The sequence below is a fragment of the Podarcis raffonei genome, chromosome 4 (genome assembly GCF_027172205.1).
Source record: "Podarcis raffonei isolate rPodRaf1 chromosome 4, rPodRaf1.pri, whole genome shotgun sequence".
In the NCBI taxonomy this organism is placed as follows: Eukaryota; Metazoa; Chordata; class Lepidosauria; order Squamata; family Lacertidae; genus Podarcis; species Podarcis raffonei.
In genome coordinates, this window is record NC_070605.1 from 53,388,482 (window position 1) to 53,401,809 (window position 13,328).

The 13,328-nt window shown below is 39.8% G+C and overlaps 1 protein-coding gene across 4 annotated transcripts in view; it reads left to right on the forward strand.

Annotated features, from left to right (window-relative positions):
• Positions 1-13,328, forward strand: part of EVA1C (eva-1 homolog C) — a 44,600-nt gene that overhangs the window by 16,666 nt on the left and 14,606 nt on the right. For 3 of the 4 annotated variants that reach the window (XM_053386595.1, XM_053386593.1, XM_053386596.1), the window contains exons 2-3: positions 5,457-5,653; positions 9,571-9,694. The exons of the other annotated variant lie outside the window; for it this stretch is intronic. In XM_053386595.1, coding sequence (XP_053242570.1) covers positions 5,457-5,653; positions 9,571-9,694 — 321 coding nt within the window. The remainder of the gene's footprint in view (positions 1-5,456; positions 5,654-9,570; positions 9,695-13,328) is intronic. 4 annotated transcript variants of the gene reach the window in all.

A 13,328-nucleotide genomic window follows, 5' to 3' on the forward strand; every position in this document is an offset into this window, starting at 1 on the left:
AGGAGATTCAGCAGCAGGGTCAGGAGGGTTGGCTGTGGGACCCTTGCTGGGGTGTTGGCCTTGATCATAGCAACATTTGATGCCAGCTCTACGGAAAGAGATTGCCATTATTACCCAGGTCTGCATTTATGACTGCAGAACTGTCCCACCCTGGTGGGATGCTGCTGTGTGTAGTGTAGTGTTTTGTTTTATTTGCCTGGCATTAAGATTCTCTTTGGGTTGTCTGGTCAAATGTATGAGCCTTGGCTCTCCCTGGCCAGCTCTTCACTTCACTCAGGTTGGACTACATGAGTATAAAGCACAGAAGCTTCAAGTCAATTGAGAGAGGGCCAGGAACATTGAGAGAGGGCCAGGAATACCACTATTCTTGGCAAAATACAAAGGAGATGGGAGGACAGGGGAAAGAACAGGCTCCACCTCCAGGTATTCCATGAAGAAAAGTGACTACCTTCACTGTCATGGGTGTATACTTTTTTCTTTCTATCTGAGTACAAAATGTAAAATGAAAAGCAGGTCTCTGATAACATCCCCGTTTCTGAGTGCCTTACAATGCAAAACATTGTTTAAAAATCTACTGACACTGAAGCAATGCTGTTTAACTCTGTTGATGCTGTTTCATTATGTTTTTTAACTTTGCGTGGGAAATAAGAAAATAGCATGTGCAAATTATCAGTGTACAATCTTTCTCCTTCCTCTGTTGAACTCTTGTTATTTGCAAATAAACAAGACTTTCACTGATCCTAGCATGGCCCCTCAAGAGATATTTTGAATGAGCTGCCTGTACATCTGTTTTGATCTGGCCAATAGGGAAAGGGGAGAACAACCATTCAAGTTCCCACTTGTCCCTTGACAAGTGAGAGGCAATGGAGCGTGAGCCTGCCAAAGAGCAGTTTAAAAGAGCTGCAGTGGCATAATGGGTGATGCAAGACAGCTTGAAAAGGACCAAAGGGCCGAACCAGTTGGAAGTGTCCTTTTTTGATACTCTCCTTTGTCAAATGATGGAGCATGTGAAGGGTGTGTATGTGGCTAATAAGTAACTCTTTGGCAGTATTCTCAGAAAGCTTTTCAACAGCCCCTGCAGATACAGATCTACAAGACAGAACCTGAGTGGTCTATCCAGGAACTGAAGTAGAACTGCCATCCCTGAGGTCAATGCAAATCTGATGTTTCACCCTAAATGAGCTCCTGTTGAGGCTTGCTGATCTTGTGCACTTCTCCTGAAGCACTGTTGCTAGAGACTCCTGCATAGAATCCTCTGCTTTGCCATTCACCGAAGTTAGCAGCAATAGCTTCTGACAACTTTAGTTTAGGAATTTAACTTAAGGATATGGGAGCAGTTTTGCCTATGTATGTGAACCAGGTCTCTGATGTATTCAGCATGGTCTACCTTCCACACTAAATGTAATGTGACATTGACTTCATGACAATGCCAGTGTGCCCTTTTTAAACAAGTTTCAAAGCCTCATGATTATTATGGAGAACAAATATTGCAGGGCTGGAGACCAAAGAGGCATTTGTTGTGTGTCTCAGGAGACGGGACTTCAGCATCCTGCACATCTGACCCTCCATAGAACATCAGATTCCCAATCTAGTGTTTCCACAAGCACATTCCTGTCATCCTTTCTCCAGCCCGTTCTTTGCCAAAATGTTTAATATTCCACAAAAACAAAATGCAGATATTGTAATCAGAACAAACAGTTTGAGTTCCTCCATAAATGACTATGAGATTTTAGCTCTGCCTGCTGTGCATGATATGTAGAGGCAAGACTTAGCTGTGTGAAATCTGAAAAGCAGAACTCCGTGAGCTATTAATGTCTCCACAGAGTACAGTGCCTGAGTGAAGCAATCCACATACCAATACATTGCCAGTTTTTCTTATCAAAATCTCACGACTATTTTTATTCCCTTCGTTGTGTAAAAGCGTGGACTTACTGTAATAACATTACGGATGTTTTAAATGCCACCTGGAGGGATAAAATTTCTTTCCTATCAAGTCTAGGTGACTTATTAAACAAATAAAATGTACCTGCACACATGAAGCAATGGGAGACGGTTGTTTTTAAGCCATTTTTAGAACTGAATAGTGTAATTGTTGGTGAAACTTGCTTAGATACTGGAATAGGAATTTGCAGGATCAAAGTAGCAGTTAAGATGCTCGGGAACTCATTCAAAAGTTTGCATAGCTGATATTCTCTAGGGAATACTGGGCTTCTTTGTACATGGGAACTTCTGGTTCCAAGCAATTTGAAACCTAAACTGTCACAGATTTAGGACCAAATTCTTCAAAGTCCTGAGGGGATGCTGCTGAGAAGAGTATCTCTAACTATGCTGCCTTTAAACCATGTTGCCAGCATACAGGTGTCAGAGAGCGCTTTACATGCAGACTGTACACACAGTGAATGCTTAATAGATTCTGGTCCTAATTCCAATTGGAGGGAGGTGGATGGGAAAGAAAGGCAAATAGTCAGAGGAACTAGTTCTCTACATTTTGACATCTGGCTCTAAATTTCTGAAGCGGGCTCCTCCAATAGAAGAAGCTGTACCTGCCAACCTTTTCCTGTCAATATTATATTAACAGTAACAGCACAGAAGCTTCCTTCTTCTGGAAGAAGTTGGCAACTCAGTTGTGCACATTTTTTTACGTAGTAAATTACTTTGTCTATGTCAGGGGTGGGGGAACATTTCAGCCTTGAGGCCACATTACGATTTGGGTAACCTTCCAGGGGCCACATTCCTGTGGTGAGCAGGGCCAAAGGCGAAAGTGGGCAGAGCAATGGATGTGAATTTTACCTTTTGTACAGTAAGCTGGTTTCTATACACACTCGCACATCCCTCTTTAATCTTCCATTCAGACAAGTCAGAAGCATTTTCAGTGTTTGAGGGGACATTCTAGGCAGGCAAAAGTACTCAAGGAAGGTGCAGAGCAAGGCTTCTGAGTTGTGGCCCTGTGGAGAGTCCTGAGGGTCAGATAATGAGCCTTGAAGGGCTGCTTTTGGCTCCTTGGACCTGAGGTTCCCCATCCTTCATCCACATAAACAGCCACATTTCTTCAGGGTTAGCTCTCTCACCCTGGGGAGATTAGTCATCAGTTTATCATGAATGGAAGAGGCTACAGCTGTGTGGTGCTGGTTAAGTGCTAATTTGTAACTAACCTAAGTCTTGCTCTCCATGAAAATATAATAACAACAATAATGTATTTCTTACATACCCCCCTCATGTGAGTGGGTTGCCCCAGCCATGCTGGCTGGCTCCCAAGAAAAGTAATATGATTGCTTATCTCTTTGACATCCAGCAGAAGGGTATTTCACAGGGCAGGCGCCACTACTGAGAAGGTCCTCTGCCTGGTTCCCTGTGGCTTCACTTCTCTACATGAGGGAACTGCCAGAAGGCCCTCAGAGCTGGGCCTCAGTGTCTAGGCTGAGTGATGAGGGTGGAGACGCAATGTATCTTGTTGGGACGACAAGAACAAATTTTAATGTTGCACACCAAGGAATAGTAGACTAGAATGTGTTGTCCTTCTGTTTTGTACTCCATGCCAATTTAAAAGTAATGGAAAAATATGGATTTGGTGAGTCACATCTGGAATAAGGAACAACAGTAAAAAAAAATTGATGTTTTCCCAACACACCATAAACTAAAAGGCTTCAAAGTTTTATAATGCATTGTGTGTAGAAATTAATGGGAAATATATATCTGTTTTTATAAGAATTACTATGAAATTGCCAATGTTGACTTGGTTTGTGCCTTTTCATGGGGGAGTTTGGCTCTAAATAAAATACAAGTAATTTTATGGACTTAACATTGACAATTTGCCATGTTAGTCTAAGTGTGTTTTAAAATTTTACTGATACATTCAAAGGAACGTCGGAGCGGGTGAAAAGTGCATGCATATTGAAAAGGAACATTCCTAGGGCTGATATTTATCAAACTCAGGCTTTAATTATACATCTGTTTTCCAACAAACCAAAATGTAGATGTATTTTAATTTTATGTGTGATAATGGCCAGGGGTGGTGCTATTCAATGGCAGTCCTACTCAGAGTAAGCCCATTGAAGTTAATGGATAAGCCTATCATTTCTTAATGAATTTTTGGAATTCACTACCACAAGATGCGATTACCACTGGTTTAGATGGCTATAAAACTGGATTAGGAAAATTCACAGATATGACTCTTGAGTGGATATTTTCCATGATAGATAAAAGGAAACGTCATGTTCAGAGACACTTTGTCTCTAAATACAAGCCGCTGGTCTACACAGAGTAGCGGAGGGCTATTGCCTTTGTGCTTTTCTTGTGAACTTCCTGGAAGACAAACCCATGTATCTGTGTGCATCTAGTGCAGGTATGGGAACCGCAGGCCCAGGGCTGAATGTGGCCCTCCAGGCCTCTCTATCTGGCCCTCAGAGCTCTCTCTAGCCACACCCCTCACCAGGCCTGCTTTGCCCTCTCTTGGAGTGTGTTTGCCTGAATTGAATATGTCCCTAAACTCTGATAATGCTTTTTGCTTCTCTGGATGGAGAACTAACTAAGAGGGGTGTGTGAACGAATAAAAACTAGCCTAATGTACAAAGACAAAACCTACTTTTGTCGCTCTGCCCACTTTTGCTTCCCCCACCCCAAAAGTTGCCCAGAAGTGAATGCAGTTCCCAGGCTGAAAAAGTTCCCCTGTCCCGTTCCAGTGGGCACAGTTCTATGAATCAGGGGCACAGTGCAGAAGCAAAACCCTCTCATTTTAGTGGGCACAACTCCACAATATGTTTTTGGTTAAGCCTGAATACATGAAATACTAGATGAGTAGAAATGAGTGAATCTTTTTTTTTTATTTTTACATCCTACTTGGCTCTCGCACAGCTGGAAAATTACTGAGGGAGGGATATGGTTGATTAACTGATATGAAGTTTAAAGATTCAAATAAGCATTGCCACATTTAGCATTCTCTTTCCACGGGCCAGAAAACCATCTAATCCTCTACATTAAACGAGAAAGAAACACTCAGTAGACTACTGCAGATCACATAATGCAAACCAGTGCTTTGCCCTCTGTCTCGCCAGTTTACAAGAGAGAAACAAAAAATAAAACGCTTATAGCAACTTTGACATAAAGCTGCCTTTTTTGTAACTTTCTCAGGAAATCTGTAGCAGAGCAGAGAACTTAATACAGGCTGTGGCAACAGGTTTATTTATTTATTTTACTTTGGCAAATTTTCTGTCATAAGGATAAAACTAGATTAAATGGGAGGAAACTACGGGCTGGCATTTTGATGCAAACAATGACAAAAATATCCATGCAGGAACAGCACCAATCCCACAATAAACAAGAGTTTGGAAGTGCTCAAGAGTCTTGAGGCATGGGTTAAAGCTTTTGTAACCAAGCCAAGCGATGACTGCAGCTTTCATTTTAACATTTGGGGGAAAGCTATTTCCTCATTAAATGTAACACAGGTAAATGTTTTCTAGGTTATCTAACCAAACTTCTGCAAAACCACACTGCGTATGCCTGTGATGGTGATCGCTTGAGTCTGCAGTGTCCTCGGCATTCAACAATAAGTGTCCAATCTGCATATTACGGGCAAGCTTACCAGTTGTGTAGTGAACAACATCCAGAAGCCACGATGAAAGAGCCCATAAACTGTGTGGCATCTACTACTTTGCAGGTATTACATATTGTAGTATTTTTATTCTTGTTTTTTTTAATAAAAAAACAGCCTTTCAGAATGATTCAGTGATATAAATTGTATTTATTAAAATGCAAGGTAAAGGCAACATTAATTGACTGATGTTCAGAGTGTAACTTTTATAATAGAATAGTTGTTATTGTGGGAGGAAGGATGGTTCAGTAGTGCATATGACTAAGTTTTAGTGTTTCTGAAGGTCTAATGAATATGCAGACCATTATCAGGACTCCTCCTCAAAGAAAATCTCTCCACCCCTTTGCTCCTGAAGAATATGCAATGCTAATTAATCCTGACACTTAAGAATGTGTTTGGCTACTTTTGAAATTCATATGTTATTGTCACATCTTAATTTTTGAATAGCAACAATTTAAAGTAAATTTTTAAACCAATATCTGACTACATACCATATTGGCTTGAATATAAGCCGCACTTTAACTTTTCACTATCGGAATCTGGGAAAGAAGTGCGGCTTATATTCACGACCCTATGCCGCCAAAACAGCGCCGCTCCCTCCCCCCAGGAAGCAGCCCGGGAGCGCAGGGCAACAGCGCCTGTCCCATCCGCGGCTCCCAAGCCTCCCCCAATCCGCCGAATTTTAAAGGTGCGGCTTATTTGCGGGTGCGGGCCAATACAGTAAATGAAACTGGTTGCAATTTGTTTGCAACTCAATACAATGAATGGCACAAATCTTCCCAAACAGTTCTGAGTGGTGACTTAGCCAGCCATGCATGATCTATAGTTCTGTGGTGCAAGCCTCACAGGACCTGTTCATCACAAGCAAACTGAAATCCAGTTTGGGGGATTGGGTGGCTGGCCACACACTCAGTAGTTGTATGGGCTGTCTGAGTTCTCTTGCCAAGCAGACTGGGACAAAAGAGCCCTGAACAATGAGAATGCCCATTAAGATTAACACCCAATGGTCCAACTTAATTTGTCTGTGCCAGATTGATGGAGTTGTTTTGGCACTGAGCTTATGTCAATGGATTTTCCTGGGAGAAATCTAGATTGCCAATTAGTTTAGTTCTGGCTCCAGTTTCTGGTAGACAGCAGTAGAATCTACAGCCTAATTTTGATTAGGATTATTGAAGATTACCTCTGAATCACTGGCTTGCCATTGTATCAAATGCCCCAATGATTAACAATATATTTGAGACCTGTGCTTCATCTCTGTTCCCTTGCCATATACACTGTTCTGATAGTCTTACTGTAAACACATAAGAACAGTTATATAGACATAGAGGCAAGCGTTTAGTCCTGAATCATGGTTATTCCCTGCCTCAGAAGTCAAGGCAATCATGTTCCTCATGTTAGACAAACCAGTAATATTTAAATTTCCCTCACATGGGAAAAATGCTAACACAGTCATGTCCTGTTCTGACAAATTGGTCATTATTTTGTAGGTTTAGAGGAATTTTTAAAAACTGATATACAAAATATGCAAAGATCATTTCCTAAACATAATTAAGATCTGATGATGCAGTCGGGTTCCTGACCTCATGGGAATCCTAAACTGTAGCATCCTTAATCCTGTTATTTGACACCATGTACAGAGCAATGCTGTGCAATTTCTACTTAGAAGTAAGAGCTGCTGTGTTCAGAGTGGCTTATTCCCAGTGGCTTACCTTGGATGTCTACTTTTGAGAGAACATCCGTAGGATTACTCTGTACATTTAAAGCTAATGAGCCTGAACTGGCAAGCAAAGGTTATTTCCTGAGGAGCTACTAAGGATGATTCTTATATTTTGTTATTTTACATGGCATTATTATTTTTCTATTTCATGAGAGCGGGTATTCACTTTTCACTATCTTTGATAGAAAGATGGTATGTTTCTATGGTTTAGGATCCACTGGTGGCCTAATTCACAACCACAGTTTTCTCCTTAAGAAGATATATAGGCAGACATACAGTAGACATTAACAGTGCAATCCTATGTGTGCTTACTTGGAGGTAAGATTCATTATGTTATGTTAAATGGACTTGCATTATACAATAAAGATAATTTCCAGACATTTCTATAAAGTGGTGATTTTCCAAGCAGTTGGCTAATACTGTCAGGTATATTTCTATGCCTTTAGCAGGTACATAACCACAGTGCAAAAGTTTTACTACTTATTCAGGGACCTAGTGTTTGTAGAAACATTTTAAAAATCAGTGTCATTAAAGAAGGGATAGGCAAATTGTTGCCATTCAGATGTTGTAGGATTTACACAGGTCCCTGCTCTGTCCCTCTATAAAGAAGTTAAATGTTATTGTTTAGTGTAATACCCTGTTTTTTTTAATGAATATTGCTTAGAATAGTGGTTTTATAAGCATGGCTTGTATGTGCTTTAATGCATCTAATGGCTGAAAAATGATCTTTGGTTCAAGCTGTCCTCATGAAAATGGGAGTGTCATCCCTTCTCCTTTGTGTCCTTAACTAGCATGGCACCAAGACTATTTTGAGTCCTTTGAATCTTTGGCGATTTAAGTTAGGCTTGCACAGAAAGATTATTTGAAGCCATCACACATCCCAGCTGCACATAGATAGACAGAATCATAGAATGTTTTACAGATATGTTCACATAGCACTCAAATGCAAGATACATGTCTGGCTTTGTCTTCTCTCAAATCTCAGACACCTACAGTAAACCAAATTGTTGGAAGCAAATCTGCATGATCTCATCCTACCTATTCTCTCTGGAATGGAGAGATAATCTAAGCATAGTATTATTTTACTGAAAGAACAAAGAATGCTATACAGGAATCTTTCACTGAAGGGCTGAAAGAAAAATTAAATCCCTCCTAATCTGTGACTGTTCTGACCATATATTAGTTTTGAACGTATTAGTGGCCAGATCTTGTTGCACAGCAAATTCAACACCGGCAATGTTATCCTATACATGTCTGCTCAGAAGTAAGTTCCATTGAATTCAATGGGGTAAGTGATTAGGATTGCAGTTTTAAGCTTACATCTCTTATAAAACACAGGGTAAAATATGAAGAGATTTTTTTTTTAGTTAAAAGGCTTTTTATTGTTTACTTGTGTTCTAAAAATAGTCTATGAGTTTTTTTGTTTTTTTAAAAAAGGATATTGGCACTTTTCTAAATCTATTTTGAACTACTCTTTCTCTATAAAACTTTTACTGCTTTGTGGGCAAATTGTAATAGCCTGCCAACTTTTCTAATCTGGAACTGCTGCTTCCAGGAATTTGGGGACAATTGCTAAAAACAAGTGCTAATAGTAGCAGCAGGCCCATGATGAATCTGGTACCCAATAAACCGCTCATATTGGTTGATTCATTTATGACAGTTAACAATACAGCAATGTAGCATTTTGCTCTGTGTAAACAAAAATTTTGTTCTGTGTAAACTTCAGTGATTAACACCTTTCAAGGCATCAGTTATATGCAGTGTGATAAATTGGTTTTTCATTTACTGGTAGTTCATGTGGGATGAAAATTTGTAACAAAGCAGCAGCCACTATCAAAAAATTTCAGGCGTGAAAATAAGTCCCTATCTCCTAGGTTACATGAATTTTTTATATTAATATTGCTTCACAGATGACAAATTCTGGAATGCCAGCTTGTCATAACAAAATCTATAGTGTCCTATTTCCCCAACTTATCTGCCACCTTGCAATACATCAAACAGCCCTTAAGGGGGATTTCAAAATAGGTTTGTCGCATCCAAACTTGAATGGTAAAACAAAGGAATTTTGGGGATCATCCCATAATTTCACACAACTCGGTTTGTCTTCGAAATCATTGTATTGGCATTGTATAGATTGTTATGCCTATTTTTCTGGTAACCAGTGGGCAACAGCTTATCACATATAGATTTTAAAATGTCAGGGTCTGAACTGTTATATAGTTTGAATCTGTTTTTCAAGACTATGCTTTTTTGCTCATTGTTTTAGAAAGTACTGGATGAATGCCAGGATCTGAGAGCCTGCCAACTCCTTGTCAATAGTCGGGTTTTTGGACCTGATCTATGTCCAGGAATCACTAAATACCTTCTAGTCTCCTTTAAATGCAAACCTAGTAAGTAATTTGTAGAACAGGCAAGTGTCATTTTTGTACTTGTTTTGCTTTTTGTTTTGACTGCAGTGCCGGCACAGACATCTTTGCATGAATCTATGCGAAGCTCTGAAGTGGATTCACCCAGTCCTTGTACCAAAGTTTGTGGGTTTTGATAAGCATGTTATTCACCACTTTTCATAAAAGTTTATGTGCATGTGCAAGTGAGTTATATCTGGCAATGTGCACAGAGATCATACAGAACCAAAACACTACCCTGCAGCTATTTTTCAGAAGTGACATAGTATCCCTATCAGCATTGTCAGAGAATGTATGGAAATAACCTTTCACACGTGCACATCCATCATAAAAGAGCATAACCCATCTAGGGAATAAAATTTGCTGTACATATTAGTTTCTGCTGTAGATTGTTGGGGGTCTTAAAAATAATTTATTACAAGATGGGACATAAATCATTAAGGTGAATGGGGATAAGTGCAGGTGCCTTTCTAGAAAGGTGGAAACTTCACAGTGCAATCTATGCATGTCTACAGAAGTAAGCCCCATTGATTATAGGATAGAGACTATTGTGCCTATATATTTTATTTACTTCTCATTATTTGTATTTTGTTTTTTTACCAATGTAATCAAAATGGCTTATTAATATAAAAGAGCAATAAGATACTAACCGCTGCCCCCCTGCAGATCTCAAACCGTAGGTTGTCAGGTATGGGGGAGCTGAGTTTTTTAGGGCTTTGTACAGGAGTACCAAATATTGGATTGGGCCCAGTAATACACAGGCAGCCAAGACTGATGATTTGTTTTCCCATCTTACTGTCACATTTAACAACCTGGAAGCAGCATTCTGCACCAGATATATGATCTAATCTTCAAAGTTAGCTCCATGTAGAGTGTATTGCAGTAGTCTAATCACTACCTGGCAGTAGTCAAAGTCTTTGGTGCACAAAATTCAAATAACAAACTTTGGGAGCCCAATATAGAAAAAAGTTCATTCCACTAAGGGCAATGTGACTTAATTTCTACTTCATGAAGATAGTAATGGCTGGCTTTCTTTCACTAGATTCTGTCACTGTTTTTTAAAAAACAGCAGCACAGAAAACCTATATGCCACTGTATTTTATTTAGCAGACTTCTGTCTTTTGAATGACCTGAAGAAAGTGTTTTGGTGAGTGACTAATACAGTCAAGCTAATGCTATGAATTTAATCAGTTTGCACTGCATTTGATTTAGATACAGCTAGATTTGCAAGCCAGTCCTACCGAGTTCAGTGGGATGTACTCACAACACAAATAAGTGTGCATAGGGTTTTAGACCTAACAACATTCATTTTGTTGGTCAAAGCCTTACATTTCAGAGTTGGCCTCATTGGAAACCTAGCTGGCAGTAGCTGGTACTTGTGAGTGGGATAGGGATACATATTGTGAAAGTAGGAAGTACCCTGCAGTACAAATGGTGATTGCATTGGATGCTTTGCATCCAGAGATGCATCACAGTACAGATGCATATTCTCCATATTCAATCTCTGTGTGGTTCCCAGTTCAGGAAGGGATTCTGTGTATAGATATATGTTTCTCCTTACAGGTTTCTCTTGCTGGATCAGTGTGTAGATATCAGTCTTCACCTAAGCAAAGCTGGTTGTGACAAAGCCCCAGTAAAACTAACAAAACAAATATGACTAATATGAGTCCCCTTGGTCTTGATGGAGTGCTTATAAATAGACCGGGGGGGGCGCTTCTTCAATCATTTGCTTAATTTCACTTATTTGCTTTAAATCCAAGTAGTTATGGTTATTTTTGAGAATAATCTCATGTTATCTTGTATTGCATTAGCCTCATTCTTTTATGTTACCCTTTAGGACCAGAAAATGTGTGGATTGTTTGTCTGCTGGGCAGCATATGTAGGGTTCAGGCTGCACAAATAATAGGCAGTCATGAGGGAAATGCCAAGGACTTTTGAATGACGTTGTTTCCTGCTGTTGATAAAATGTACTTAAAGTTTTTCACAAATAAACAAAGCCCTTTAGACTGTTACAGTTCACATTAAATAACTGATTTTTACATCTCTGGAAAACGGTTCTTAAAAATGTTGACTTGAAACTAAATCCCTTTGGTTTCCATAGAATTTGCTTTCAGGAGGATGTGTTTGGGATAGTGTCTTTTCACGAGTTTCATCTTAATACTTATCACCTATATCCTCACTGTGATATGGCCAAAGGTTAAACTCCATATCTGCTTCCATACTCATAGCTCTTCCAGATGAACAAATTCCCTGGCAAGATCACCACTGCAGGGGAAAGATTTTTTGTGTAGGAAGAAAGCAGAGTTGTCCTCAAAAAGGACATTGAGTCTACTACACCAACCCCTCCCCATCTTTACTCTTAGCTGCTCCATACAAGAACTTTCGAAGAGCAGGGATTATCAGATGAGGAGGTAGAAAGGGAGAAGGGCCATCCAAATCCTATAATTTGAGAGTGTCTCTTACAAAACCTTGTCTTGTCCCAATAAGGTTCTTCCCCCACCCCCAGCCTCTCAGAAGTAGATTGATTTCTAAATGAGGGCCAAAAGAATTATCTCCATAAGGAGATTAGCCATAAAGCTGCTATGTTCAGATGTTATTTAATCCTGGATACCTCTAAGATTTAGGCACAACGAACATTATTTAGGGAGCCTGGCTATATTATTAGAATTCAGTTCTATCCCAAGTGCATTTTCTGACATTCCTTTGAACTACCCTTACCTTTATTATTAAGACGTAAAATTTATCTAACTAAATATTTTAGTTAGATTCAGGATAATATATGTTAAGAATGTAAGAAAAGCCTTGCTGGAGCGGACCGGTTGTCTATCTTGTCTAGCACCCTGTTTCCAACAGTGGACAGATAGATGCCTCTGAGAAGCCTAAAAGCAGGACATAAAGACAACAGTCTCCCCACATCTTACATCACCAGCACCACTCATAGATTTCTCTTCCCCAACCTGGTGACCTTGAGATGTTTAGGATTGCAACTCCCGTCAGCCACAAGTGCAATACCTCAAGGATCACGCCTCCCCATATAAACTGATTTGGCCCTGTGATCATCATCTGAGCCCCTTCTTTGTGTGCCTTGTCCACAAGAGGTCTGGAGAGTGGCAACATGAGAAGAGGCCTTTTCTGGGGTTGCTCCTCATCTGTAGAATGTTCTCCTCAGGGAGGCTCGCCTGGCACCTTCATTACACATATTTAGGTGCCAGGTGAAAACATTTCTCTTTAACCAGGCCTTTTGCTGATTAACATTCGATGTCCTTTTAAATGTGTTTGTAAGAAGGGGGTTAGTGGTTTGTTCTTGTACTTGTTTTTATTATGTATTTTGTGTTCTAATTTTGTATTTCTATGTTGTGAACTGCCCTGTGATCTTCAGATGAAGGGCGGTATATAAAATTAGTGAATATTATTATTATTACTATCCGGCTGGCAACTGTAGCCCAAAACATCTGGAGGGCACAAGGAGAAGGAAGGCTGGTCATCTCCTTTTCTGCATAGTTTTATATGCATTTTTGGCAAAGCTGCACATTTTTGTAAGGAATTTTTGCCAGGATACTGTGGTTTTCTATGTTGCTTTCACAAATAAATTCATTTTTATACACACTTTCCCCTAATA